Source organism: Atractosteus spatula, chromosome 16, assembly GCF_055471065.1.
Source record: "Atractosteus spatula isolate fAtrSpa1 chromosome 16, fAtrSpa1.hap1, whole genome shotgun sequence".
Taxonomy (NCBI): domain Eukaryota; kingdom Metazoa; phylum Chordata; class Actinopteri; order Semionotiformes; family Lepisosteidae; genus Atractosteus; species Atractosteus spatula.
The window spans coordinates 216,521-242,043 of record NC_142721.1 but is presented as its reverse complement, the minus strand read 5'-3'; the positions used below and the strand labels follow the sequence as shown (position 1 = coordinate 242,043).

General features: G+C 42.6%; 1 protein-coding gene across 1 annotated transcript in view; it reads right to left on the bottom strand.

The window, feature by feature from the left end:
- Positions 1–24,063, bottom strand: part of LOC148819340 (GTPase HRas) — a 36,363-nt gene extending 12,300 nt beyond the window's left edge. Inside the window, exons 1-2 of the mRNA XM_088934713.1 lie at positions 23,734–24,063; positions 501–633 (exon numbers count right to left, since the gene is read on the bottom strand). Coding sequence (XP_088790839.1) covers positions 501–611 — 111 coding nt within the window. The 5' untranslated portion in view covers positions 612–633; positions 23,734–24,063. The remainder of the gene's footprint in view (positions 1–500; positions 634–23,733) is intronic.
- Between the last annotated feature and the right edge of the window lie 1,460 nt (positions 24,064–25,523).

Here is a 25,523-nt window from a genome sequence, read left to right as displayed (position 1 = left end):
GGTCAACACATCCAGTTTTGTCAAAGCTTAGAAATTGAGCAGTGCAGTTAATTGATTTATCACAAACTGCAGCTCTCGGGAAGAAAACCAACTTGTGAATTTCTGGCAATCCCCATTGCAATACATGATAACCACAACAAAAAACTGTGTATCTCCATGAGAAAATAAAGTGAATCAGTTGAACCTGCACCAACTTGAACTGAGAAAAGATTAAAGATTAAATTAAATCTTCCTAATAAAATGTTTTTAGGGCAGTTGAAAACAAATGATGATACCGGTGGTGATTTTTACAGAATTTGGAAGTACTGGTAAATGGCCCAGACCTCGATACCTGCTGGATGGAGGCTCTGCAACTCTGAAACTGTGCATCTCTGATTTCAGAGATCTATCCGGGTGTTCCTGTAGGTAAAGAGGCTGTACTCCAGGACAGGACAAATATCTTTCGTAAGCAGGAAGCAGAAAATTAGTTTTGTGACCAACAAGGCCGGTGGACACAGTACCTCTATCGTTGGGTCATACTCGTCCACAAAGTGGTTCTGGATGAGCTGGATGGTCAGAGCGCTCTTCCCCACGCCTCCAGCTCCCACCACCACCAGCTTGTACTCCGTCATCGTCGCCGCTGGGCCTCACCGTCTGCGTGGGAGAGGAGAGAGTCATGAACAAGGCCAGGCAGCGGCTGCACGCGTCCGCAACACTGGAGGCCCTGCGCAGGTACTTCTTCAGGACTGTCACGATTCTCCTGAGTGCCAGCTGTTAGCTGTTTGGGTAAAAAACTAAAACTCGCTGGGTTTTGAAAGAAGCAGCTGACACTTACATCTATTAGAAGCCATATATCAAGCTTAAGGTGAACTTGTGCCCGGTCTTCACCGAGGCCAGTGCTCTGGAGAGCCACACAGAACCACTCCTCATTCCATCACACAAAGTGGGAGGCTTCAATTCCCTTACCCCCCTACCCCTTAAGTTAGATAAACTTCATGTTTTCAGCTTTGCCACAAGACCAACAGCCTCTTAATGAGAGTGCAAGGCAGATTCCTCAAGAGTAGTCTTGCATTCTCAGATTCGGTGTGCTGCAGTGAAACTAGAGCACTGCTGTCGAGACATGCCCTTACCCTGTTTTGTCTGAGGTTTCCCATACAAAGTACTCAAGTCAGAACCGGGACTGTCACACCTACTGTGGCAATTTTTTCCAAAACAAAGAAAGACTAGATGGCTGGGTGGTGAAGGGAGGTTGCCGAGTCAGGTCCCGGCTCTGTCACTAACTGACTTTGTCTCAATGTACTGTAGAACTGCTGAGATGCATGTACTTCATGGACTCTGCAGACACAATGTGCCATGTGGGATCAGTGCTCACAACGTGCCTTTGCATCTGCCTCCATACAGTACATTCAACTTCAGTTTCAATGCCTGTAACAGATTTCCTAAATGCCAATCAGCATGATCAAATAGGGGTTTTTGTTTCAGCTTGCTCAGCATTGCCTTTAGAATGCACATTGTTGTGACATGGAATTCTGCAAAAATGTACCTCAGGATACTATATATAACAGCTTAACAGTACACACATACCAAACGTTATTAGGTTTCTAAGAACATAAATGAACCTGGCATAAAAGAAGATTCTCCCTTCAAATTAAAATCCCAAAATGAACTAACTGAAGGCAGCTATGAACAGTGTTGCTGGCTGGTGCACGATGTTGGCTGGAAATTCAACCAAAGAAAGTCGTGTTAAAAAGAAATATCCTCCTACCCGCTTGTTCCTGCTATTTTTAGAGACGTTCTTTTGTAGCAACTACTATGACTTGACAAAATATTCATAGCACAACACATCAATTAATTTGGGTAATTTTTATTACTTTATTAGAGCATGCATGGAGTCTGTTTGACATTGGCTCTTTGCATGACATTTTTCCAATAATGTACAGGCTGAGCCACACATTTGCAGCGAAGTTAACAGGGTGGCCGCTGCCCCCTGGAGAACTGCAGGAGGGAATGGTCTAAAAATAAAGCAGGGCTTTACAAATCCGCCTTCACTCCCCAGCAGAATAACAGTATACACTCTGTCCCACACAGTGCTGGCGGTCTAAAAAACGACATCATGGACACTTTGCACGGAAAAATGAAAAAGAGATTGTCTTTACCTGAAAGTAAATATATTTAGTTCTGCATTTTGGCAGATGCTAGCTAGAAAACAAACATTTTACTGAATTTCCCTTTTAAATATCCACTATTAAATTCATAACTGTAGATGTAGCATAGTAACTGTAGATGTCAAAACTATGTATGGATACAACACTTTTAATTACAAGAAAAGGAACCTGTACCTGTATTGTTGTACATATGTTTATGGAAAGAAGATGAAGATCCAATAACGTATGTACTGGTAACATTCTTTGAATCCTGGGTCCTAAATACAGAATAAACCAGCAGGTTTGTCTTTTCTGTAAGTATCTAATTTGATACTCTGGCAGCCAAGAAAGGAGAAAACCTTTGTGAGCTGGTAAGTGAAAGAATGGCGTTGACCTGCTGAGTCACGTTCATGAAAGATTTCCTCCAAGCCCAGCTCACTCCTGGTCTTGGCTCTTAAAAGAAGTGTATGACGAAACTGTAGCATGTCATGTCTTGCAGAATGCTACCCATACCCTTAAGCAACTTAAATATTTCTGTTGGCTTGTTAAATTGATGCATTTAAAAAAAAGCAGATGCATTTGGTACATTTAAACTCTTACCGCTGATGACAGTGGGGAAAAATGTGTTTGAGAAACTTTCAGATTTACAAAGATTTAAAGAAACTAAACCATTCAATGCTGGATATAGACCTTCTCTCGGTACACAAGTCAAAACTGAAAAACTGTCACTGGAAAGGCTGCACCTAAAACACAGCCTGTTAAAACGAAAGCAGGCTTTTTTCTAGAAAGATGAATTTCAACTAGTCAGCAAAATCATTGTTCTTTTCTCTGACAATAAGGGTTTTGTTACTCGCTGTGAAGCAATCCTGCTCAGCAATTAAGGGAGAACAAACAAGTCAGACTTGAGGCCATAATTCAGTCGTTATGTTTTTCTACAAATTTGGGGGAAAAAAATGATTAGACGAAAGAACACCTTCCGTGTTCCATCTGGATGTTCCTTTCCCTGGTCACTAATTTTAACAATAATTAAATTAATTGGTTTCAGTCAGAATGGCCTCTCTTTCCTGGAAGCAATCAGATCCTTCTAAAACCTTGTCTGAACACTTCAGATCCATTTTGCCTTTCAGTTGCTCTTTACAATTTGTTTTCTTATTGTAAGTTACAATATTTTAAGTATTGTAAGGCATTGTTGTAGAACTGACTCTAGGATGAATTCCCACAATTTTCAAAATGCTTTATAAAATGAGGTTCCTGTAGTAATGTTCATCTCTGGACAGCATGCCTGTGGATCTTAGTTATCAGCAAAAACAAATGACTACAAAGGGTTTAAAACTCAATGCTGGAGTAGTGAAGGTACAGTAAGTCAAGGACCAGTGGATTAAAAAGAAACAGATTTAACTTGAACGTGCTGTGTCAGTTCTAGTAAGACACTTAAACTACTCACAGGCTCGGTCTAATTATCACCATAATTGTGATACTTCTAACCAGGCTGAGAGGTTTTGCTAATAATTATACTTTTGATGAAGTGAATGTTAGTCTGAGTAATCAGCTGTAAAAACCTTAAGAATAACCTTATTATTTTCTCAGACATACATAGGATTTACAATTTAACTGGTCCCTCACCCAAAAACCAGAAGGCACTGAGTCCTCCACGAATTCACTCCCCTGGTTTTTGCCTATAAAGAAGAAATATTTGCAAAAATGACCAGTTAAGAACTTTACGGAATTGTGCTTTTTTAATGTGTATTGGCACCCATTAGTTATCACCTTGATGCTTCAGCTCATGTTGCGTTACTAGTAGAATTGAATAAAATATAATTTTTATACGATAAGGTGGCTTAAGACTATTTAGTCAGCATAGTTTTGCACTGAATTCTGAAGGACTCCACTGATGAGCCTCCCCAGACCTACTCAATATTCAGTCTAAAAGAACACACACCAAGCTGGATTCTGATCCTTTAATTTACAAGTGTAAAGCTTTGACAATATTTTTTTTTAGAAATTGAAAACACACTCACAGTATAGTTCCATTGTTCTGAAGTCTGCAGAACAAAATGTTCTCTTCTGCTGTATGGTAACTGCTGTGTGTGGGCAGAGTGTGTCTGAAATAAGAGCCCCTATTCACACTTATCTCGCGCTGCGCTAATGAACTCAGCCATGAACTCAAGAGCAGGCAGTGGAACAGGAGGGCGGAGAACTGCGTAGGCCTGCTGATCCAGAATGGGAGATCACGGGCAATCTGTAGCTAACTCAAACTAGGTTCAGGCTCATGTTTAATTCTGCTCCGACGGCCTATTTACATATACATTGATTAATTAGATACATAAAAGCACTAGTTTTTAAACTTTTCAAATGGAGATTGAAATAAAGCCTTAGAATGATCAATATTTCAGGTGTGGGAAAGCATTTTTCTTTCACACCAAGGAAACCTTTTAAGAGTGAATTAAAAAGTTTTTCACATCTGGCTTTATGGGAAACAAACTCCAGCCAGATTCCGCCTCAAGTCTGCTATCCTTAAGGGGTTAAAATAAACAAATCACTAACAATCCAAATCCTAACAAATGACTCTGAATAACTGTGTGAGAGTCTGTGTAATGGGCCTTCTGTAACTGTATGGCAAGAGACAATAAAGCAATCTTATACAACTGTAGTATTGATGACAGCAAAACACAATCTTAATTCAATCCAGCATAAGGAATGTCATCTCGTTTCTAACCCAAGGAATTTATAGCTGAATGCTTTTTCCAGTTCAGTGAGCAGAAAAAGACCTAAATAAAGTCCACCCATCTACCTGACAGGTTTATTAGCCTATCAATGTTACAACAACTGGCCAGCTGTTTCGACACTTTGCACATCTCATTAATTTGCTAATCTGGAAGAGCAATTAGCAGTGGCCTCTGGAATGACCAGCTGGCGGTGATAACTGCAGCTGTCAGTCAAGGCCTTGGAGCGGAGGATCCCGAGAGACAGGGAGAAGGATAACAGAGGCTGGACTCGAACGGGCAGGAATACAACACAAGCAGCTGGTTTTGGTCTATGGCTGGGAATTCTCTGTGAAAGCCATGGTGGTGTGAACAAGGAGTCATAGGATTGGTACAGCAAAAACACTCGGGAGGAAGAAATAAAGCGATCAGTTTTGGAAATGTTAAGATATGGATCAAAGAAAATGAAATTCTTTAACGGCAGTTCAGTAAGGGTAAAGAATCAGTAAAGATTTAGCTGGCTCTCATCAGCTCCTCTCGGGTGGATTCAAACTGTAAAAAACAGAACCACAACAAAAGCAGTCTTAGTCTGAACGTGGGGGTGAGAGATAGGACCTCACAGCTGTAGGAACACTTTATCATTTATTCACTTTTTCAACATTTATTTTTAAGCCCTTTTAGACAGTGGAATTCAGAAAGGTTTCCGACTCAACTTACAATAGGTACAAAGAAATGCTGAGGGCTAGTGTGACTTGCCCGTTCAATTATAAAATTGGGCCAATCGCCTCATCAAGAGCAAAAGGGAAGCCAGCGGACGAGGTGACCCTCCAGTCTTGAGCGAGGCACTGAGTTTGAAGGAGTGAGGCCGATTCATTGCTAGTGTCTCCTTAGCAACAGCGGATGAGGCACAGTGTTGGGCTCCACCTACACTGCTCCCTTTCAGATGGAGGAGATGTAATTGTCATGGATACTGCCATCCATTTTCAGTATAGGCCAAGCTTACAGACATCCAGAATGAAACTAATCCTGATCTCTTTCAGTGCAGGCTAATTCAGGAACGCCATATCTGTGCTCTTTCTAGTTATTTGTTTGGCTTGTTCAGCTCAAACTGCAGAAGTTATATTAACCTGCACGTTGAGTAAAAGATATAGAATAGAGATTCTCCAGCTGGGAGGCAGGGGTAAGATATGAAATACTGCAATACACAAAGACAGCAGCTTTGCCTTGATTAGGAAAGCTGACATTGGCCATGACAAGTTTATCAGAAAAGACAAACAGAAGAGCAACCACAGCAACTGCGCCAAGTTCCTCCACTTTCAGAGAATTGAATTATCAGGCGGGGGTGACATCATCCCACATCAGAAAGAGGAGCCAAGTGAGGTGCATGTCCATCCTGGTGGGATGCTGACAAGAATCCTCGGCAGGACACACGATATTCCCAGTGCTTGCAGGACAAAGGGCTCAAATCACACTCCAGTGCACAAGAGGGAAACGGTCAGCCAACCTCAGAGTAACAAAAACAAGGTACATTAAAGCCCCCAGCCACTCCCTGAACACTGATCTCTGAAGGAGAGGAGTTCTCTAGTCCTGTGGATAGACAAGAAAGCTTTGTTCTCCTAGCACATGCTTTGACAAGTATTGTGAATTAACAGAAATATGGAAGGGGGCACAATTTTAAGCAATGTTAAGGAAATTAAAAATATCTGACTATGGACAGGGACTGTATATGGTATCAGGATGAAGCACACAGACAGCTGTATGCAATATTCCATATGAACTGCACAAAGCCGTTACACATACAGACTGTGCCTTTTCTGCCTGCTCCTTTGTTACAGAATGCCCTTCTTCCGATTCTGAGAGAAAATTTCTTAAGCTTCTCTTCCAATCTGATCTTTCAACTCAATTTTTTCTATGGCTTATATATGACTTACAGTTTATCCTGCATGTTCTTATTTCATTTTTTTTCATTTATTTTTTTTATTGTATTTTGTTTTTTTCTTTATCATTATGTGCAGCTCCCTGAGGTTTGGGAAGGTGCTTTATAAATAAGTTATTATTAATAATACACATCCATCATAAAAGTGTTTCCTTCTTGTTATAGCGTGGTAAATATCTACCTAAAATAGATCAAATGAATCTTGTGTTTATGGCATTTTAAAACACTGGTCAGTTATTAAATATAATCTATAAGCAATGAGATAAATTAGTTATTTAAATGCAGTTAACTGCACTGAAGTTTATTGCAAAAGAACCACTTTTAATAAAATTACAAAACTGAGTTGTCTTGTGGTTATAGACCATTTCTGGTCCGCAAGGAAAAGTGCCACCTGCAGATGCACTGGTGTAGAGTCTCTGAAGAAGACTCTGAAACCCACATACAGCTCCTGAATCAACACATCTAGCGATCATGTCAGACACACTGTGAATTCAGCAGCTCTTGCTAAATTAATCCCACTGTTCCATAGAAATTAGAACCTTTGGTGACATTACATTAACACATTAAATGGGCCACTCTTCAGGTATAGCAACTGATTCACAATTAGCAGACATATCAAACGCACACCTTCTCAAGTGTGGGTCCTACATTTGCTACAGGATGCATTTTTTAATCCAGCAGAGCGACTGTCAAGTGACTAGCTCTCCATTTGCAACGGGCTATAATGGGCTATAAAGCAATACCTTTGTGCGAGACTTCTCTTACCCTAACAACGAACAAGGTTGTGTTGGAAATGTTTCTGGGAGCTCACCAGCAGCCCACTTAGTGCAAGTCTTTACTCAATGTGCAGTGTGGGTGTGTCCATGTGCTTGAGTTAACAACCATCACCTCAGGCTATACCCATGGATCTGGGCACAGATGACAGGGACAGCCTTGGTGTGCCACATATTTTGTATTTATATAAACTTTTCATCCCCACAGAATTCCACAACACTCTAAATATAGGTGGGAGATGCACTACATCCACTACTGAGAAGCAGCCTGTACCCGTTTGACACAGGATAAACCGACTGTGCCAGCAGCTCCTTTACACAGCAGTTCAGGAGGAGATGCGAGAATTTACTTCATCAGCTAATCTAAGGAGGTAAATTTATGGAGACTGGATTGTGCTAGTCCAAAGGTAACTCCCTTCTTTTTATGAGCAGTACCATGGGATCTTCAATGACCAAACTATCAAGACCTCAATATCATGTCTCATCTGAATAATGGCAGCTCCTACAGCAATGTCTCTGGTCACCATACTATGGTATTTGCGTGGAAAGTCTGGTCCTGAGGAAAGAGCATCACCTACTGGTCCACCATCACTAACAGCAAAATTGTGTTTTTCCTACCTCAGCTTCCGAATTCAGGCTAAAAGACATTAATGGCACTGACTAATAGTCCAAGTTATAGTAACACCATCCATCACCATCCAGGACATAAAGCACTGCTAATTTTTGTGGTGCATTCACACTCTGTGAAAATAACTAGCTTCATAGCATGCCTGCACTCACATTTATTTAGTCTTTTTTATTAGTTTTTGTCCCTCAGTGTGCATAGGCTGAAATCTCTCGTGTATGTACAGTATCTACAAACAGCTCATAAGCACATTGATTTGAGGCAAGCAAAGAGAAGGCTGCTTTATGAAAGGATTTGCTTTTGTGTGACATCTACTGTATATGAAAATGGGGCAGCACAGTAGAGCAGTGACCAGCATCGCTGACTCGCAGCACTGGGGCCCTGGGTTCAGATCTGGAACTGGGTGCTCTCTGTATGGCGGTTGTATGATCTCCTGATGTTCGCGATGGGTTTCTTCTGTGTGTTCCGATTTCCTCCCCCAGTCCAAAGACATGCTGGTGGGTTGACTGACTTCTGGGAAAACTGGACCTGGTGTGTGTGTGTGTGGGCCTTTGACAGACTAGGGTGTACCCTGCCTTGCACCTGTTACTTGGCTTTGTGATGCTGACTGGGATGAAGCTGTTAAAAAAATGGATGGACGGACATGTATGAACACATAGGACAAGCAATGAGGATGGAGTTAATCATCACATCTGGTAAAGAAATGCTATTCTAAGGACCAGTGCATCGCACAGGACTTGCAGCCCTAAATGGAAAAGCTGTAGGTGCAAAGCGGAGGAGCTTTAAACCAACGCAGAGCCAGGAGGCTTCCTGAGAGGAAACTCTCGCCGGAGTGCTGCCTGCCTGGAAACCGAGCCCCTCCCACCGTCCCTGTGCGCATGGTGGTATCGCAGGGACACCTAGGAGAGGGAGGAAAAACAAACGCTGGGAAAGGGCTTTGTCAGCAGTGTGGCACAGGAAAAACTCTCCCAACCGGGATCAGACAGAGAACTGAAAGATCAATGGAAAACAGCTGCTGATAAAGGCCCTGTGTTTTCCTCCTGAGAGGAGAGATTAGCGTAAAGCTGTGAAAATTGTTTTTTTTAATTACCACTTTTGCCAGATGCCAGCGTTATCTATACAGCAACGTAAAGCATTACAGTAAGAATATACAACACAAAGTTTAAGTTCAGTAGTTTACACGGGGAGGTACTGGAATTTCCATAATACTTCAAATTTATAAAAGCGCTGCCTCTCCATAAACTTTTTCCCTCATGGACAAAGTTTCTTACTTTACTTGTTCCTTGCTCCAAATTCTAACTTTCTAATTCTCCCACTAAAAATAAAAATGCAATATGTAAAAATTCATATTACTCAAAACGTTCACATTTCAATGAAAATTATCCTTTTTGATTTGAGGGAAAAAAAATGGCCATTCAATTCTCCTTTCTGTGAAACCAGACTGCATGCATCAGAGCTCAATACAGAGAAGTTCTGAAGCCCAGAAGATGCAGAAATGACTATGAGTCTAGACAAGGTACAACCCCAAAAATGACAGAACAAGAACTATAAAATGGAAGGTCAAAAGATCTGCCCAAACAAGGCAGGTAAAATCTACTCCTCTGCAAACCACACGCATTTGGAAATCTCTTACTTCATCGCAGGGAGTGGTGCTTTATTGACAACACCCGGCTCTTACTGTACTTGACTGAACTTCCTTCTTTTTCCGCAAGCAAAGACGGATGACAGCAAACACTCCTTGTGCATCAGGTGTGTCTGCAGCAAGCGCAGAGAACTCATCCCTCACCTGCCCGGCTGCAGCCCCGCAGGCCGAGAGTGGAGGTGGGCATGATATCACCAGGGTTCATAACAGACAACTGTAAACTGCTTGGGGACAGGATGCTGCACCCTGTCGAAAAAGCACTTGTGATGAGCCAGTGACGACTCACAGGGGTTAAAGCAATTCTAGAGTCCTGGACTGTGTGTGTGCGCCTGTTTTTTTTAAGGGAGCTGTGATGGAAACGGTTTTCTTGTTGCGAACATCTGTACCCTAGCAACCTCACAAGCAACCAAACAGTACCTGCCAAACTGTGAAGCAAGGTAACGCAATATTTATAGATGTGTCGAGCAAATGCTGCTTCTGACAAGCTACAAAGAGTAAATCCATCTAGTTTAAATCTCTGTACCGACATTCTACAAGGGGACACATACATCGAGATATTCGCCTGCACAATGTCTGCAAGTTAGAATCCCCCTAAATTCCTGACCCTCTCCTCTATATCCGAAGCCATAGAGCTTAAGGATAACGGCAAAAGCTCTTTAAAACGACACGGTGAGGTAGCAGGGAAGCGACAGCCAGCATGATGTTTTGTCAGTGGAGTCCCCCCAGGAGTGGGACTGTAACACTATAGTAGAGAGCATATCAAATATAATCAAATGTAAGATTAGGAAGCAGGCAGGTTAGTTCAGAAAGATTAACATAAAAAGAGATCCTATCCTCAAATTGGCACAAAGCCCATTACTGAAAGTTTCCTCAACTTGGGTCTGTCAATGGACAATGGACTGGCGTCCTGAACAGAGCTTATCCTGCCGTGTGTCTCTGTCTGGCTGCCTGGGCTCTGGCTCGCCGTTACCCTGCATTCTCGATGAATGGATGATTTTGTTTTTGAGTAAAAACCCATGTAGTTTAAACAGTAATAAAAGTTTAAGAAAAAACACAAAATGCTATTACTTAAAGGCAGATCTAGTTTGCAATCCTATTTACTAGCCTTGTGAAATCAGACTATAATAAATAAATGTATAATAATACATGTATTTATCTTAATCTGATTTTAGTCTTTTGTACAGTTCTGAGAACCATGGTTGTGTGTACTATAGCTTAAGCTTTACTCTAGCAAATGACACATGGCTTCCTTGGAACATACCACTTTATTTACTAACAGCTACTGCATATAAACAGATTTATTGCCCACAAAAATGGGGTTTTATGGTCTGTTCCAACCTGCCTATGTGAACAATGGGTGAGAGAATGTTTCTCTCAAATGACAGAAACAATCAGACTGGGATGGAAATATGCAGCAGAAGAAAGCATTCTCATCTCATTCTCAGATTTTCTCATCTTCCTCACAGGAGCACACAGACAGACATGTTGAAGTATATGTAGCTCGGTTTAGCAAACCTCTTATGAAACCCCTCTATCAGCTTATCACAAACCATATTTAACCAAATTAATCTACTAAGAGCAGATTCTAAAACAAGGCCTTTACTTCCTCCTGTCCAATTCAAACCAGCACACGAGACACAGGCCTAATACACGGCAAGCAAAGCACCAAGCACAAAAGGGAGTAGACACAACCACATCACTGCTGCAATCTGAACTTGTCTCTCTCCCACGGCCTGATGCAGTTGATCATGCAGAAGGATGACAAGGTTTTTATACCACAGAAACAGAACTGAAAGTGCTCATTGGTGTAAGGCAGGAGTCTAAGATCCACAGTGAACCAAAAGGAGAGAAAAGTTGTAAAGGGTTTGCAAATACAGATGTCTTTCAGTAACGAGACAGAGCTACAGCTAAAAACATTTACTGAAACTAAGCTTTTTAAATTTTAACTTGTTTTTTCAGATACTGCTGAGGGCTAAAATTACCTGGAAACCACAAACTGCTGATACAGTGGGAAACACTGGTTTAAAAAAATTACTGTGCAGGTGCATCAAAGCACAAAGAAAACTACAACTTCAACACTGGTTTCGGTTATAAAATCTCCCAAATGGCTCTATACAGTTGAGTGCTTCACTGGTTGAGGTCTGGAATGTATCCACTGAAAGCGGCTGTTGGAGATCTGCAGATGAAAAAAAACGATTCCTCACTTTTTGGAAAAGCTAAAAAAAACTGTCAATTTTGAATCTGAAGAAAAATGAAATACTGTAGCCGATTTGAGAAACAAAAGCGCAGATACTTGCAAGGCCTTTTCACATTAGTACATTAGTGTGACAACCCAGGGTGTGAAGTCAAACACTTTGCCAGGCTGTGTGTGTGGAAGTGAGGGTATTGATTCTGGTATGAGGGGGAGGAAAAACTAATTGATAGATTTAAATTTATTTAAATATTCAGATTTCTGAATATTTAAATAGATTAAAGTCTATCAATGAGTTTTTCCCTCTCTGGTCCTGGGTCTGGCCTGTGTGTTTGAAGCGCAGCAGGAAACCGCTCAGCTGACACACATGGGCACCAGGCAGTGACCCTGGTCAAAGAGCTGGAGTGAAAGCATGCATCATTTTGAAATATTTCCAAACCGAAATAAAAGCGTTTCACTTCATGTTTACAAGAAAACGCTTGGAGATAAAAGATTGATGCCTTCAATCTGCAAGAAAAAAAGAGAACTAAGACTGAGCCGCTTACATAACTGGAAGCCCTGTAACAGCTGCCGCGCTAACCCAAACCAGGGGGTAATTACGAAGCTGAATCGAATATAAACAAATTAATGGTTAATAACCAAACAGAAACTCATGCTTGTTTCAGGATTAGTGTTTGTGCAAACAGTGGGGGAAGCAGCCCTTCTGGGGACAGCACCTTCAAACAGAACCAGGAGGCGTGGCTCCTGGCGGAATCACGCTCACTGAACTTTCTCCTGCTGATGAACAATCAGCTGTTCTTCACGCTGCGACTCCAAAAGGGTTTTAATGAGGTCCACATCGCCAGGCCGCCAGCCTGGGAGACGGCACTCCAACATTCTGGCCGCTCTTCCAATTCTGTTTGCAAGAAGCGCACAGATTTCTACACTGACAACACCGACTTCGGCAAGCTATCAAACTGCATGCCAACGGATTCGTAGACTGAAACTCGCAAAAAAAAATTCCCATTTTAGAAAACCAATGCAGAGTATGCCGATAAAAGTTATTCTGCCAAAAGTATTGCCCAGATGAACTCAATTTAATGAAAGGAGGTTATATATGAGTAAGATCCTTATAAAAGGATGAAAGCAGGAAGAATAACCTTGTTTTGCCTCTACAATAACTCAGACGTGATCTCTTGCTCTTGAAAGGAAAATGAGTTCCACCCATTTTCTTTAAAAATCTACTTTTCACAAAGCCAGGAATTTACACAGTATTCATGAGGCAATCATGAAGGGGAAATGGTCATAATTAAGCAATAAGCCTGACGGGGACTTAAAAAACAAAGTCTGTAGCAAACCTATACTCTAGCATAAACCAAAACCTACAAAAATATTTCCGTTTCAAAATGTTGAGACTAAGACATACACCTGCATTTCCCAGAAAGAAACAAAGCAATGAAGCCAAATTAAAAAATGAAAATAAACCAGTGAACAAAAGTTTAATTCAAGAGGCAGCTGCCCTCATGACACAAGGTAGCCGAGTTGCATGAACACATTACTGTTATTCAGGGCCTTGAAAACAAGGAGAAAAGCAGAAATCCTGAAAATAAATGTTAATTGTGCTCTACATTCAGTAATATGATCTACACGGCCTGCTGCTTCAAATAACAGTGATGCTGTACTCTATTCTCTTGTCCCCTTACTCAAGGCAATATGCATGAGATATGCGTGTGTGTGTATATCCAGAAGCCTCAAGCGGTAGAAATGAGCAGCTCGTTTTGAAACGGTATCAGGCCCAGGAACGTGAGGATAATCTTACATGATGGCGCAATGAGACAGCAAGCTGGGTCCGCTGGACATGTGTCAAGACCGTTTTCACCCTCAGCGAGACTGCACTGAGTCAGCAAGGACAGTACAGCACTGCTCAAGGCTGCCAACTCCTCCAAAAGACACCAGCTCCAGATCACAGTATTTCCAGTTGCAGTAAGCAATTTTAAAATAAAAGGGTGAAGAAACGCTAGGTTTTTATAGGTACCCTACAATTCTCAATCAGTCAAGACCTGAGCACCACGGTAATATAGACGAACGAGGCTAACACAATTAATTCAAATGGAAGTTGTCAAGAGTCCAGGGTGGAATAAAACCAGAAAGCAGTGACCCTGCAGGAGCTCATGCATCGCCAAGGTTTAAAACTTTCAAGCTCATCTAACCCGATCATCATCTCCTCTGCTCGCATGAGGGATCGAGTCCCCCATGTCAATTTTGAAGTACTGTATTTGTTTTTTCTCAGTCAGGTCAAACTAACGCACTTTGAGCATGGCATGAAACTGGCATTCAACCTGGACGCCCGCCAGCCCATCTTCACATGAAACGTACTGCACTGCAGAAGTCCCCCCGCTCAACAACGCAGGCATGGGGTTGGCGCAAGAGCCAACGTTAAACGAAGTCTGCAAAACACTGCGGTCTACCAGCTTGCGCAATAACCCCGTTTTGACTGATGCCACTGTCCATATAAGGTCAATTTGTTTCAAATCTGGTCTGCATGGCAGAGGGAGGCGAAAGGGATCTGTGGGAAGACAAAGATGGCTCCTGTGTCCATTGCTGGGCTCTTGTCAGACGAGGAGAACCATGTGGGATGTTTTACATGGTTTGAATACAACAAGCTAGACAAGTTGTAAACCGAGGCTCTATTTTTCAGCATGATGCATTTCGCTTTTAATTCACTATACAGAGTAAAAACCTAAAGTGAGTTATTGGTTCCAATAACATTTGCTGTGATTTTAATCTATTATGTTTGAGCAGGTAGCTGCGTCAACTTGCATAGGAAAGGAAAAGAGACAGAAGGTTTTGTCAGTGAAGCCTAACTCAGGTGTCCCTTTACTTTTCCCTTTCAGCATGGATTAAGCCTTAACCTTTGTGTTGTTACTGTAACAGGGGGCTCTGCTTTCACAATAGGCAAGAGTAATACTTTATGATGCCAAAAGAAGGGGATGGAGAAAATTTCAGGACCAATGGTGTGCAAATATTACTGGGAGATGGGTAGTTCACACAATGCCCATCAGTAAACTTGAAATGCTTAAAATGAAATGATCTTGACAATGTCTTCCCCACAAAATTACATCATGTGCTTTAACACAATTTAGGATTAATGCCACTTCTCTAACGACACTCATTTGCTTCACAGACGCCCTGATTTAGGTTGCCTTGCACTTGTTGCATTGCCCTAATGAAAGAAGAAAAACACAAAAATAAGAAAGCATCATTATTCTACGCCTGTGGGGCACAGCTCCAGTCCTGGAGGGCGCAGTATCTGTGGGTTTTCACTTGATCTCTCCTCATAATGGCCACAGTGACCTCATTATTACCTTAACTGGACCGATTTAACACTTGTCAACTTGTCTTCAACTTCAGGATTCTGGCCCTGCAGGACTGGAGCTGTGCACCAGCAGTCCATGCAGCTGACAGGAGAGGAAAAAACAGCAAACAGTAAACTCAAATGGAAGTCTTTTGAAAAAAATGGGCTGCTACCTGTGGTAAAATAACTTCCTCATTCACCCAAAAGACATGCACAGCTACTGGAGACGCAGCAAAAAGGTAATTCTGATGCACTCTACATCACAGCTCTGTATATAAAAGGCCATGCTTATAAACAACCGACAACAGTGACATCACCCATCATAGTAAACAAAAAGACCCAGTGGGCCAGAAACTGTAGAACGTTGGCAGAACAATTAGAGTTAACCATCGCTGTTATCTTGCCGAATGCTGAGCTGTGCTGCCTCTGCGCTTCAGGAACCAGGAGGAATGATGGGAAGGCAGCAATGCCTGTGTTGTGTGCTGGCAGATAGGGGGCCCTACACTTTTCTCCACCCACCTTGGAAACCCAAACTTTCCCAAACGTGCTTACGCTAGCCAATATTTCAGTTCCGAAAATACATTTTAGCAGCATTTCCACTAGAAAAATAGACTGGAATGTAGAAAGGTGCTCGTGTGCCACACCCTCCTATCCGCTGTGCTGCAGCAGTGTGGACCCACAGCCTTATCAACACGTTTCGACCATGGACATGTTATAAAATGAAGCTCTTACTTGCACTAAGAATAAAATGGAGCAGTAACCGTCTTCCTCTACTGTAAAGTTATTGCCAAAGATCTGAAATCTTAGTATACTTTTACAATGGGTTCTCCTCATAATATCCCAAGAAATCTCAAACCTAAATGGAAAATGAGACACCAGCCTCATAACAAATAGCACTTATAACTGAACCGCTCTAAGGAGAAAGACTTCATACAGAAGGGTTTTAGATAATAGTATGTTTGTAATGGTTATGGACTGCAGAAAAGGTGTCCTGTTGGGGATGGAAGTGGGAACACTACTCCTAAATGGGGTCAAAGATTGCAAGGCAGGTGAGGTCTTCTCTGATGATATTGGAATTTACTCAAGCGATTACCAGAGGCATGAAAATGTGATGAACTGCTCAAGGCAAATAAGTGTTCTACAAATCAGCCCACCAGCTCAGCCATCAAAGCCTGAAAGGAGGAGGCAATGTGCTCGTGACCAACTGGATCCACAACACATCAAGTTTTTTTGTTCAAAAAGCAAATGAAAGCAACGTTTTGGAGCCCTGTAGTCAGGAACCCAGAGCCCAAACCTTATCACAACCCTAAGCTCAGGAACAACCCAAGAAAATGCTTCAATTGCACTACATCTGGAGGGAGTTTTCACTAAACAAAATGACACAGTTGTCCTGAGTATTTCTGAAATGGCAAGATCAGATGAAAGCTGGCTTGATGCATATTGTCCCCTTCGCACAATTGTGCTTGGGAGCAAATGGAAAAAGCCTGGAGTGCGCAAGGCCTGCACGTTTTGCTACTGCTTTAATTAGAAAAGGCTGCCCCTTTCAGCCTCCATTAAGCCTGCCTTTTAAAGCAGGGCATCATTGATGAACCATGTCATCCGCCTTATATAGATCTACTGCAGACAACCAAAAAAAACAACGATAATGGATCCAAATCTGCAGAACAGTGCAGGGATAGTGGGTCTGTTTCCCCTGTGCATAGCCATTAGAGACTTTAATTGGTTAAAAGATCCATGTTAGCAGACCCACAAGCCAGCATAAGGGATAATTGATTTTTAATGCAGTGATAATGGTAAGAAGAACCTCTCCTGGGAAAGGTCAGAAGAATGAGGCTTGAACACTGACAGACCAGCACCGTCACTCCCAAACAACTTTGCTGCTGTTGTTGCCATCACTGGGCTACATGAGACCATACCACTGTGCCTCAAGGAGCAGTCCTCAATGTACAATACAAAATAAAAACAGACCAGTCCTAATTAAGAAACAAGTAAAGGTTTATTCCTGCTGAAAAGAGAAGAAAGGAAACGCAACATTTCGGCTGTGGAGCCTTCTTCGGGTGTGAAACATGGAATAAACCTTTACTTGTTCCTTTGAAGCCTACACATGCTGACGCAGCTACCTACTTGAACTACAGTCCTAATTTATGTCATTTATTTCCCTTCATGGCACTCACAGTGGTGCTATATAAAAAACAAGTAGAGGAGGTACAGTAAGTTTTCACAGTTAGTCAATAAGTCACAGTCTAGGGCGTCACGGGACAAGGCACTCTCGGACACACAGAATTACACGTGAAAGAGAGTATAATGTGGATTTTCACATTATCATCTCATAACACCGTTTACTGAATCACTGTCCTGAAATGAAAGAACAATATTAGGTGCACAAAAATTCTGCAGGCAAACTGAGCAATTATAAAGTTCTGAAGCTCCTCATTTTTAATGCGACAAGGGGCTCTGAAGAAACAGTCAAGCAGACGCAAGCACGCTGCCAGCTCCCCCATTTTCACAAACAGGGATACTTGAAGTTTCAGGGAAAAGGCTACCAATGCCTGCTTTGTAGGACACAGTTCTGATGTCACCATTAGTCGTTCACTGGTTCTGTCACTTCTCTTACTAGAAGACATGCATGTATATTAAAAACTACTATCAATCCATCCCAGTACACAGTCAAACAAAGAAAACCTAAACGAGTCCACAATATGTAATGTCATAAACTATGACCTAGTTTGCTGACTTTTAGTCCCACTAAAAAAAGCCTGATGTCATTTAGTTGGAAGCATGTCTGACTAACAGATGTCCACAATTGCATTATTGGACAATCTTATGTACATCTGATGGCCTACAGCCAACAAACAACAGATATCCAGCTTGCTTCCTAAAGCTCCTGGGCATACATACAGTATATCAATAGAGCATGCACATGAACATGCCACTTAGCCAAGCCTGACTACATTCACTACAATGCACGACTCAACACCAGATGAGATCTGGATATCCGTGGGCTGGTATAGACTATTCTTTTAGATGTTCCTTTCTGTTTCAATGATAGGAGGTTCTTGGCCAAAGTCTACCATCAATGAGCATGTCTGATAATTAGTTGCTAGTTGATACACAAATCCGGGGGTTTCAACAATATGGCTGGTAGCTTGCTCCCCACACCCACTCTGAGTGAAAAGGGGACATTTTTTTTTTTACTCTGTTTAAACTGCATTTCTATAGTTGTCAGCCAGTTCCTCTTACTGCTCATTTGGAAAATAACCACTGCTGACTTTCAAGATTGAAATTATTTTTTAAAGGAATAATTTTACAGGATTTTGAGCCCTTGGAATCAGGTTCTCCTTGAGCCTTTTCTCCAAAGGTTCAGCTCCTTCAGGTTGTCACTTAGGCCAGGACACTCCTTCAAGTCCAGGACTGTCTGGTTGATCTTCTCTGGACTCCAGGACAGCAATATTATCTGGTATTGTGGTGACTAAACTGTACACAATACTCCATTTTGACATAACATCCTATGATCTAAATTTTACACTTTTAAATACATAGCCAAAAATTCTGTTGGCCATTTATTGTTCCCCACATTGTGTAGAAGATGTAAATGATGCGTTTCTGAGCAGTGGATTTCCTCAGAGCAGCTCTCTTCCTGCGACAGGTTACAGCACCGCTCAGCAACCCAAACTGCTACAACTTCACAATGACAAACCACCACCTCAGCCTAGCAGCAGTGTTTGTCAATTGCATCACCCTTCACTAGAACGAAAAACTGGATTCATTCTAAAGATTCTTACAGTCACAGGGCTACCTCACTGATCAATGACACCAGCACAATGTTCTAGACTCATTTCATGCTTTTTTTCTTGCTGTGTGATTTTTGTGGAGTTACCAGACATTCTGGTAGGTTGGCCTATGTGTGAGTGCGTGCCCGGTGATGGACTGACGTCCCGTCCAGGGTGTACCCCGCCTAGAGCCTGTTGCTTGCTGGGACAGGCTCTGGTTCTGCTGTGTCCCTGAACTGAATAAAGAAGTTAGAAAATGGCAATTAAAGACAGGTGCTCAATCTTCAGTACAGAGCTGATACCCATACAGAAGCAGTTTCTTTGGGCCCTGTCAGGCACAGTAACATTTCACAGTCGCCACCCTGAACGTCAATACTTCGGCACACAGAGACTCATTTTCAAGGGCAATTAAGAGGGGTAAACTTTCCACCTCATCTCATTGTTGACACAGATGAAGACTGTAAGGACAGGCTTGTTTCAATGTGCTCTGAGGGAAAGGAAACGCATTACTGTGTTTATCTTTCCCTGCAGAAACTCAAAGTGAGCAAACGCTCAATCAGTTCAGCAGTTCCAATGACTAAATCTGGGTCTGCATTGGAAAGCCTGGCTTTTTTCCCTGCTACCTGAAAACTCTTGGGTGATTAGAAGCTAGATCAATTTATCAACCTGTCTTTTGCACAGAGTGACAAGCAGCTAGACTTGTTCAGCAGCAAACTGCTTGACAAGGAAGACCGTGAGTTAAGCCGATATGAGCACATGTTCAGTTTACATTTTTCTACTGCTGCTCTATTGAAGGTCACTGTGATTTTAAAGGTTGCCTTGCCCAGCAGGTTCACAGCAACCACGCAATCCAGCTCTCATCAAGGTGTGAACAGAAACAACGTACCTCCGCTTCAAGTTACGATAACAAGAGGCTGATGAGTGCAATTACTGTTGAGGGCAAAGAGACTAAGTGCAACCATCCATCCATTTGCTAACTACTTATTCCAATTCAGGATCACAGATTAGCAGGAGTTTATCCCAGCTTGTAATGGGTGCAAGGCAGGATACACCCTGGATGGGACACCAGTCCATCACAGGACACACACAGATGTACACACAGTCACACCAGGATCAGTTTTCCCTTAAGCCAATTAACCTACCTGTACGTTTTTTGGACTGTGGGAGGAAACTAACATGAACACAGGAAGAAAATACAAACTCCATGCAGATAGAATGCCAGATCCAGAATTGAACCCTTCAACTTCAACCTGGATTCTTTATATATTGATTTTTAAAGCCTTGAGCAAAGAGTAAAAATAAATTTTACCATGAACTCTTCCATAGACCCCCTGAAGAATTTGGTGCAAATTTGGATAAAAAGCAAAATTAAGGGCACTATGTATGAAAAAAGGAAATCCTAAAAGGACTGGAAGACAACACTCTATCTGCATACTGGAACTGTGTGACCTACACAAATATTGCAGAGTAACTCACTTCCCTTTGCCTTGAGTATTCCCTTCGCTGGTGACGTAGTCCCATCAGACGCTAATTTCAAAACACACAGGCATAGTCCCATATTCCTCCCCGTGTCTCTCCCTGCTCAGGACAGCTGGCAGGCAGCAAAACAAACTTCAAACAAGTGATTCAGTTTGCAAACAGAATTACAGACACAAAAAGAGCCTAAGGCTTTGAACAAACCAAAACACTAAAATGAAATGTCTTAATCTCAGGCGGAACACAAGCTCCAGTCCTGGGCCTGGAGAGCCGCACACCTGCTAGATGTGGTTCCAGCCCTGCTCTCAGTTACACAATTGAGCCCTTGAATCAGGAGGATTAATTTGAACTGTTGGACTGTTTTCAGCTCTAAAACATGTTGGAGATGGCCTTTGTGCTATTAATTTCATAAGTAACATAAAATACCAAACATTTTAGTCGAAAAAAAACCTTGTATAGACTTTGATCAAGCGATTTGTTAGTTGAGCTAATGCTTCAATGAAGTCATCAAGTTTGGCTGAAATAAAAATCAGGAATGGGAAACTAAACCACAGTTCTTCGGGGGCACGGCAATAAATAACACAAGTGTCTTTGAACCTGTGTCAGAACAAGAACTTACTTCAAATACAATGAACCAGAGACTGTCACTCTCTATTTCATAGACACAATTAAGAATAGTTATTGTAAAATCTGTTAATGCAAGTTACTTCAAGGCTCTAATCTTACATTTCTATTAATTCTTCTGCTCACCAGTCTTGTCAATAAGCTTTAGTTATATCTCTGCAGCATTCCCGAGACAAAAAATTGATTTGTATACTGGAAAGGTAAAAGGTTTAAGGTTACCCAAACCATTATCAATTATTTTACTGTAGGGTGTCCAGTTTTTCAAGTATATAGAAAAGTTAATCCCCAGAATCCTACACATCAGATGGTACTGGATGTTAATAAAAAAAACTGCAAAACCCAGGGGCTGTTTGTATTTGTACCATTTGCTTGGCCAAAACAGAACTTCATAAAACATTAACCAGATAAGATGAGAGAAAACTATGAGATAATGCACTTAAAGAAGAGGAGGCACATTTTTACACAAAGGGTTGTCTGAGCATGGAACAAGCTGCCTGCTGATGGAGATGAAGCTGACACCCTGGCTTTTTTAAGGAATAGCTCAATGGGAACCTCATATCATTTAGCTCTTGGCACCCACAGGAGCAAATGGGCTTCCCGTCAGTAATCATTCTTGTGCTCACTGAAATCCTAACGGCGTTTCACTTTTGTACTCAAAACAATGGCGCCCATTATTACCGAACTATTTTTGCCATTGAGGTGCATGTCCATGTCCGATCTGGTGCGCTCAGAGGACACTGCACCAAAGACTTGTCAGGAGTTTGAGTCCCTTTCTGTCGGCTACCTTCGGTTTTCAGGATATCGTGACGGCCAATTTACGAAGCGCTGAGGAATAATCCTGAAAGTTCTTTGTGAATATAAATCATTTATTATTAAATAAAAGTCGATAATTCATTTGAGGGCGTTATGTGGCCATGCGTTATAAGGACGTCTTTCTGAAAGATCTCTACCGCACAATGTGTCCATCGCCGTGCAACTGGAAACCACAGGGATTATCGACCGCTTTTTTCACCCTCAACAAATTGTTAATGCGAAACTAATTTAACCAAGTTTTTTTTCCAATCCGGAAACTGTTCTTAATCATTACCTCAATAAGTGCGACTGCTCATGCTGTTCTGGCACGCTTTAAAAATGAGGTTTGTGATTTAAAACAGAGCACAATACTGTGCATTTAGCCAATACACTGGCTTTTACCAGGGTGATGTCAGATATGTCTTATCATAGCACGCTTCTTTATGCAAGAGAAAGGAACTTCTTTACGGTTCCTTACTGTTAAAAATGGAAATCCGAGTGGCCAATGCGATTTATTTAAAGAACGATTTCTTACTGGTGGTGGAATACGGTAACTAAATTCAGTAAGCCTGGGACTAGTATAAACTCCAATAAAATGTGTCTAGATTTTCAAATTTGTGAATGCAATATGGAATCTACCGGTGTTATCTCCGTCTTTTCCAGGATAATAATGACGTGGATAAGTGTTAAAAAAGCTGAAGCATGCTTCTTGCATTCATCGTGCAAGATCTTAAATAGTGTCAAATTATATATCTAGACAGAAGAAGGGTTCGCCCAGATTTATACATCGGAATGAGCTTCCGGTTCTCTGAGGAATCCACTTTGAAAAATACAATATATCGACGCGCATTCAGCTATGACATTCAGGTACCGTGTTTATATATAAGCGCTGCTATAAATCTCTGCAACAATAATCGATTTCAAACGGGTTCCCGCTTTGCTTTGTTATTAGCGCGACCAGGGAGGCGTCACTTTCGCGTTAAAAATGGTTTTGTGTCAACAACGCAATAGTCCGCATCTTTCAAAGAATAAAAAATGCGAATAAAGTAAAATTGTTGTTTTTTTAAATATATCTGATGTTGAGTGGAGGAATGCGACTTCCGCAGTGCTACAATGAGGTTTCAGTTTTGCTGTGGCGGGCGACACCCTAGTCAGACTTGATCCACAAAGAGCCGCAGTCAAGAAGCAGCAAACTGGAAACCAGCAAATACTGTAAATGTTTCGCCGCAATTAACCAACTGAGCCCTTTCTAAACACCGTAAGAGAAAACGGGCAGCAGTATCTTTCCCGAGACCCGGTGTCTGTTTTCCCTTCGCCTCTCTGCAGCAGATCCTGCACTAAGTTTCCAGGCTCCGTGCGCTCTGCAAGTTAATGGTAGCACAGCCGAGACAAACGCTTTATCACGACAACAGTAGCTTTGCTTCGGGAAAATCGCCGCTTTTTTTAGCCGTTTTACAACTCGCACGATTTTGCGCGTTGCAAGAAATAGAAACGGAAAGCTCGTCTTACAAATAAAAACCCCACCATCAGCGGGGTGCGCGATGCAAACGACGCCTTTTATACTTCGGTAGAGCTGGGCGGCTGTTTTGATTTTGGCGGATCCGCTGCTCTCCAAACGACCGGAGAACCAAGGAGGAAAAAAATACCGCGCACACGCCTCAATAAATAATGTTTATCTGAAGCTTCGTTAGCTGCGAGCAGAGAATGATTACAAAAACTGAGAAAGCGGCACGATATTTGCTTACCAACAAAAACCCCCGCTCTCCGAGCGGTGGGAGCAGTGCCGACCTCTCAGAGACAGCGCAGTCCAGCGCACAAACTCGCGATCCTCCGGCCGGAGCGACGGCTGACCGGTGTGCTTCTCTCTGCGCGCCCACCCGGCCGCTGCTGCTGTCCGCCGCCTGTGCTGGCAATGCCCGCCGCCGCCAGGCGCTCTCCCGCTGCTCCGGGGAAGGGCTCCGCCGCTGCCGAGCAATGTGCCGAGAGCGCACGGCGCCGCCGCCCAGCCCAGCCCGCTCATCAATCACGCCTCCTGCGCTCCGCGGGCGGGCTGCTCGCCGAGCGGGGCGGGAGGCGAGGGGAGGCGGGGCCGGCGACAGCAGCAGTGCCGGGTTTAAAGCCCTCACGCCACATGTCGGGTCTCCGGTCCAGTTCAGTCCGCGACTAAAGCAGCTTCTGCGTGCTGACATATCCAGCAGGCAAAGGAAAGCAGCAGGAGGGTACAGTTTTGGAGAGCTTACGCTTTTTTATAGTTCATCCCTTAACATGCATGTCTGATAAGCACTGACGGGAGCAGCAGTCGCGTTAAATAATGTTATATATCGCGTTTACTCTTGTATACAGTATGTGCATGTATTTAGGTAATATGATTTAGTCAATGTTTAAATAAGTATTGTTTACGATTTGCAACTGTGTGTCAAACACTTATCAGCTTTAAAACAAGACGTTCCTGTTTACGAGCATAAAAATTACAAGAGGTCCTTTTTGCTTGCCTGGGTGCGAGAAATGTAATTATCTCTTTTCAGCTCCGTGAAGATGCCCCCCCTACAGACAGCACAAACGATGAAACCCACCTCATTTGTTAGTGCTGCATTTATGCCGGTTTGTGCCGTTGAAAGTAGCGTTTGTGCTGCTTTCGTTCCCGAGATATAGCGCCTTGTTTTCCGGTGATCATGTGACCATGATCATGTGACCACGGTGACACCCCCCCCCCCCCCCCGCCGAGTTCAAACGCCCTGTTACAGTTTAGCTTGTTCCTTAACATTTTAAATACAATTAGCATCCATAAACATATGAGCCTCCTTAGATGCGAAAAATACCCATTATTCCCTGTATAGTAATGTATGTAAAATCCCCGTGATTGTAAGATCTATGAGTTTTTTTTATAAGGCAAGTCTTCCTTTTCTTTCCCTACCATGACACGCTCTTGACAAACGCGTAACTGTGGGATACCATCGCGACAAGACCTCCTCAGCATGTCATGACAGGGACCCCATGTATATCGCATGTATATCGCGGCAGTGTATATCACGACTGGCGTCTGCTTCCATGCCACCCTGACACTGCTGTCACATCAAAGGTTTCATATCAGGACATGATGTACCCAGATAGGTTGTGTTGCGACAGCATAGGGCCTTTCATGTCGCGACATGGGGCGGGGCATTTTTGCAGGGGTATGTTAAAACGATATGCGGGCTACATGTCGCGACATGGGGGCGGTGCGTTTTGTCGGGGTATGTCATATCGCGATATATGATTAATGTCGCGACAGTGGCGCCATGACATGACATGCTATCGGAGTCGTGAACACGCTGTGGATGCCATGACATTCTTTGTCTGCTATTCAGTTTTGACCTCAGGGCGACATCTCTTAGATTGATTAGTAATTGGAAACTCATACAGCACACACGGTTAACCGGGGCTACAGTATCTGGACCAAGAAGAACATCCGTCACCTGTGTGTCTACATGCTCTCGGAACTTCCGCTGTGGCGCTTCACCCAATCAGAGTGTCGAGTCTCACTCTTCACCCAATC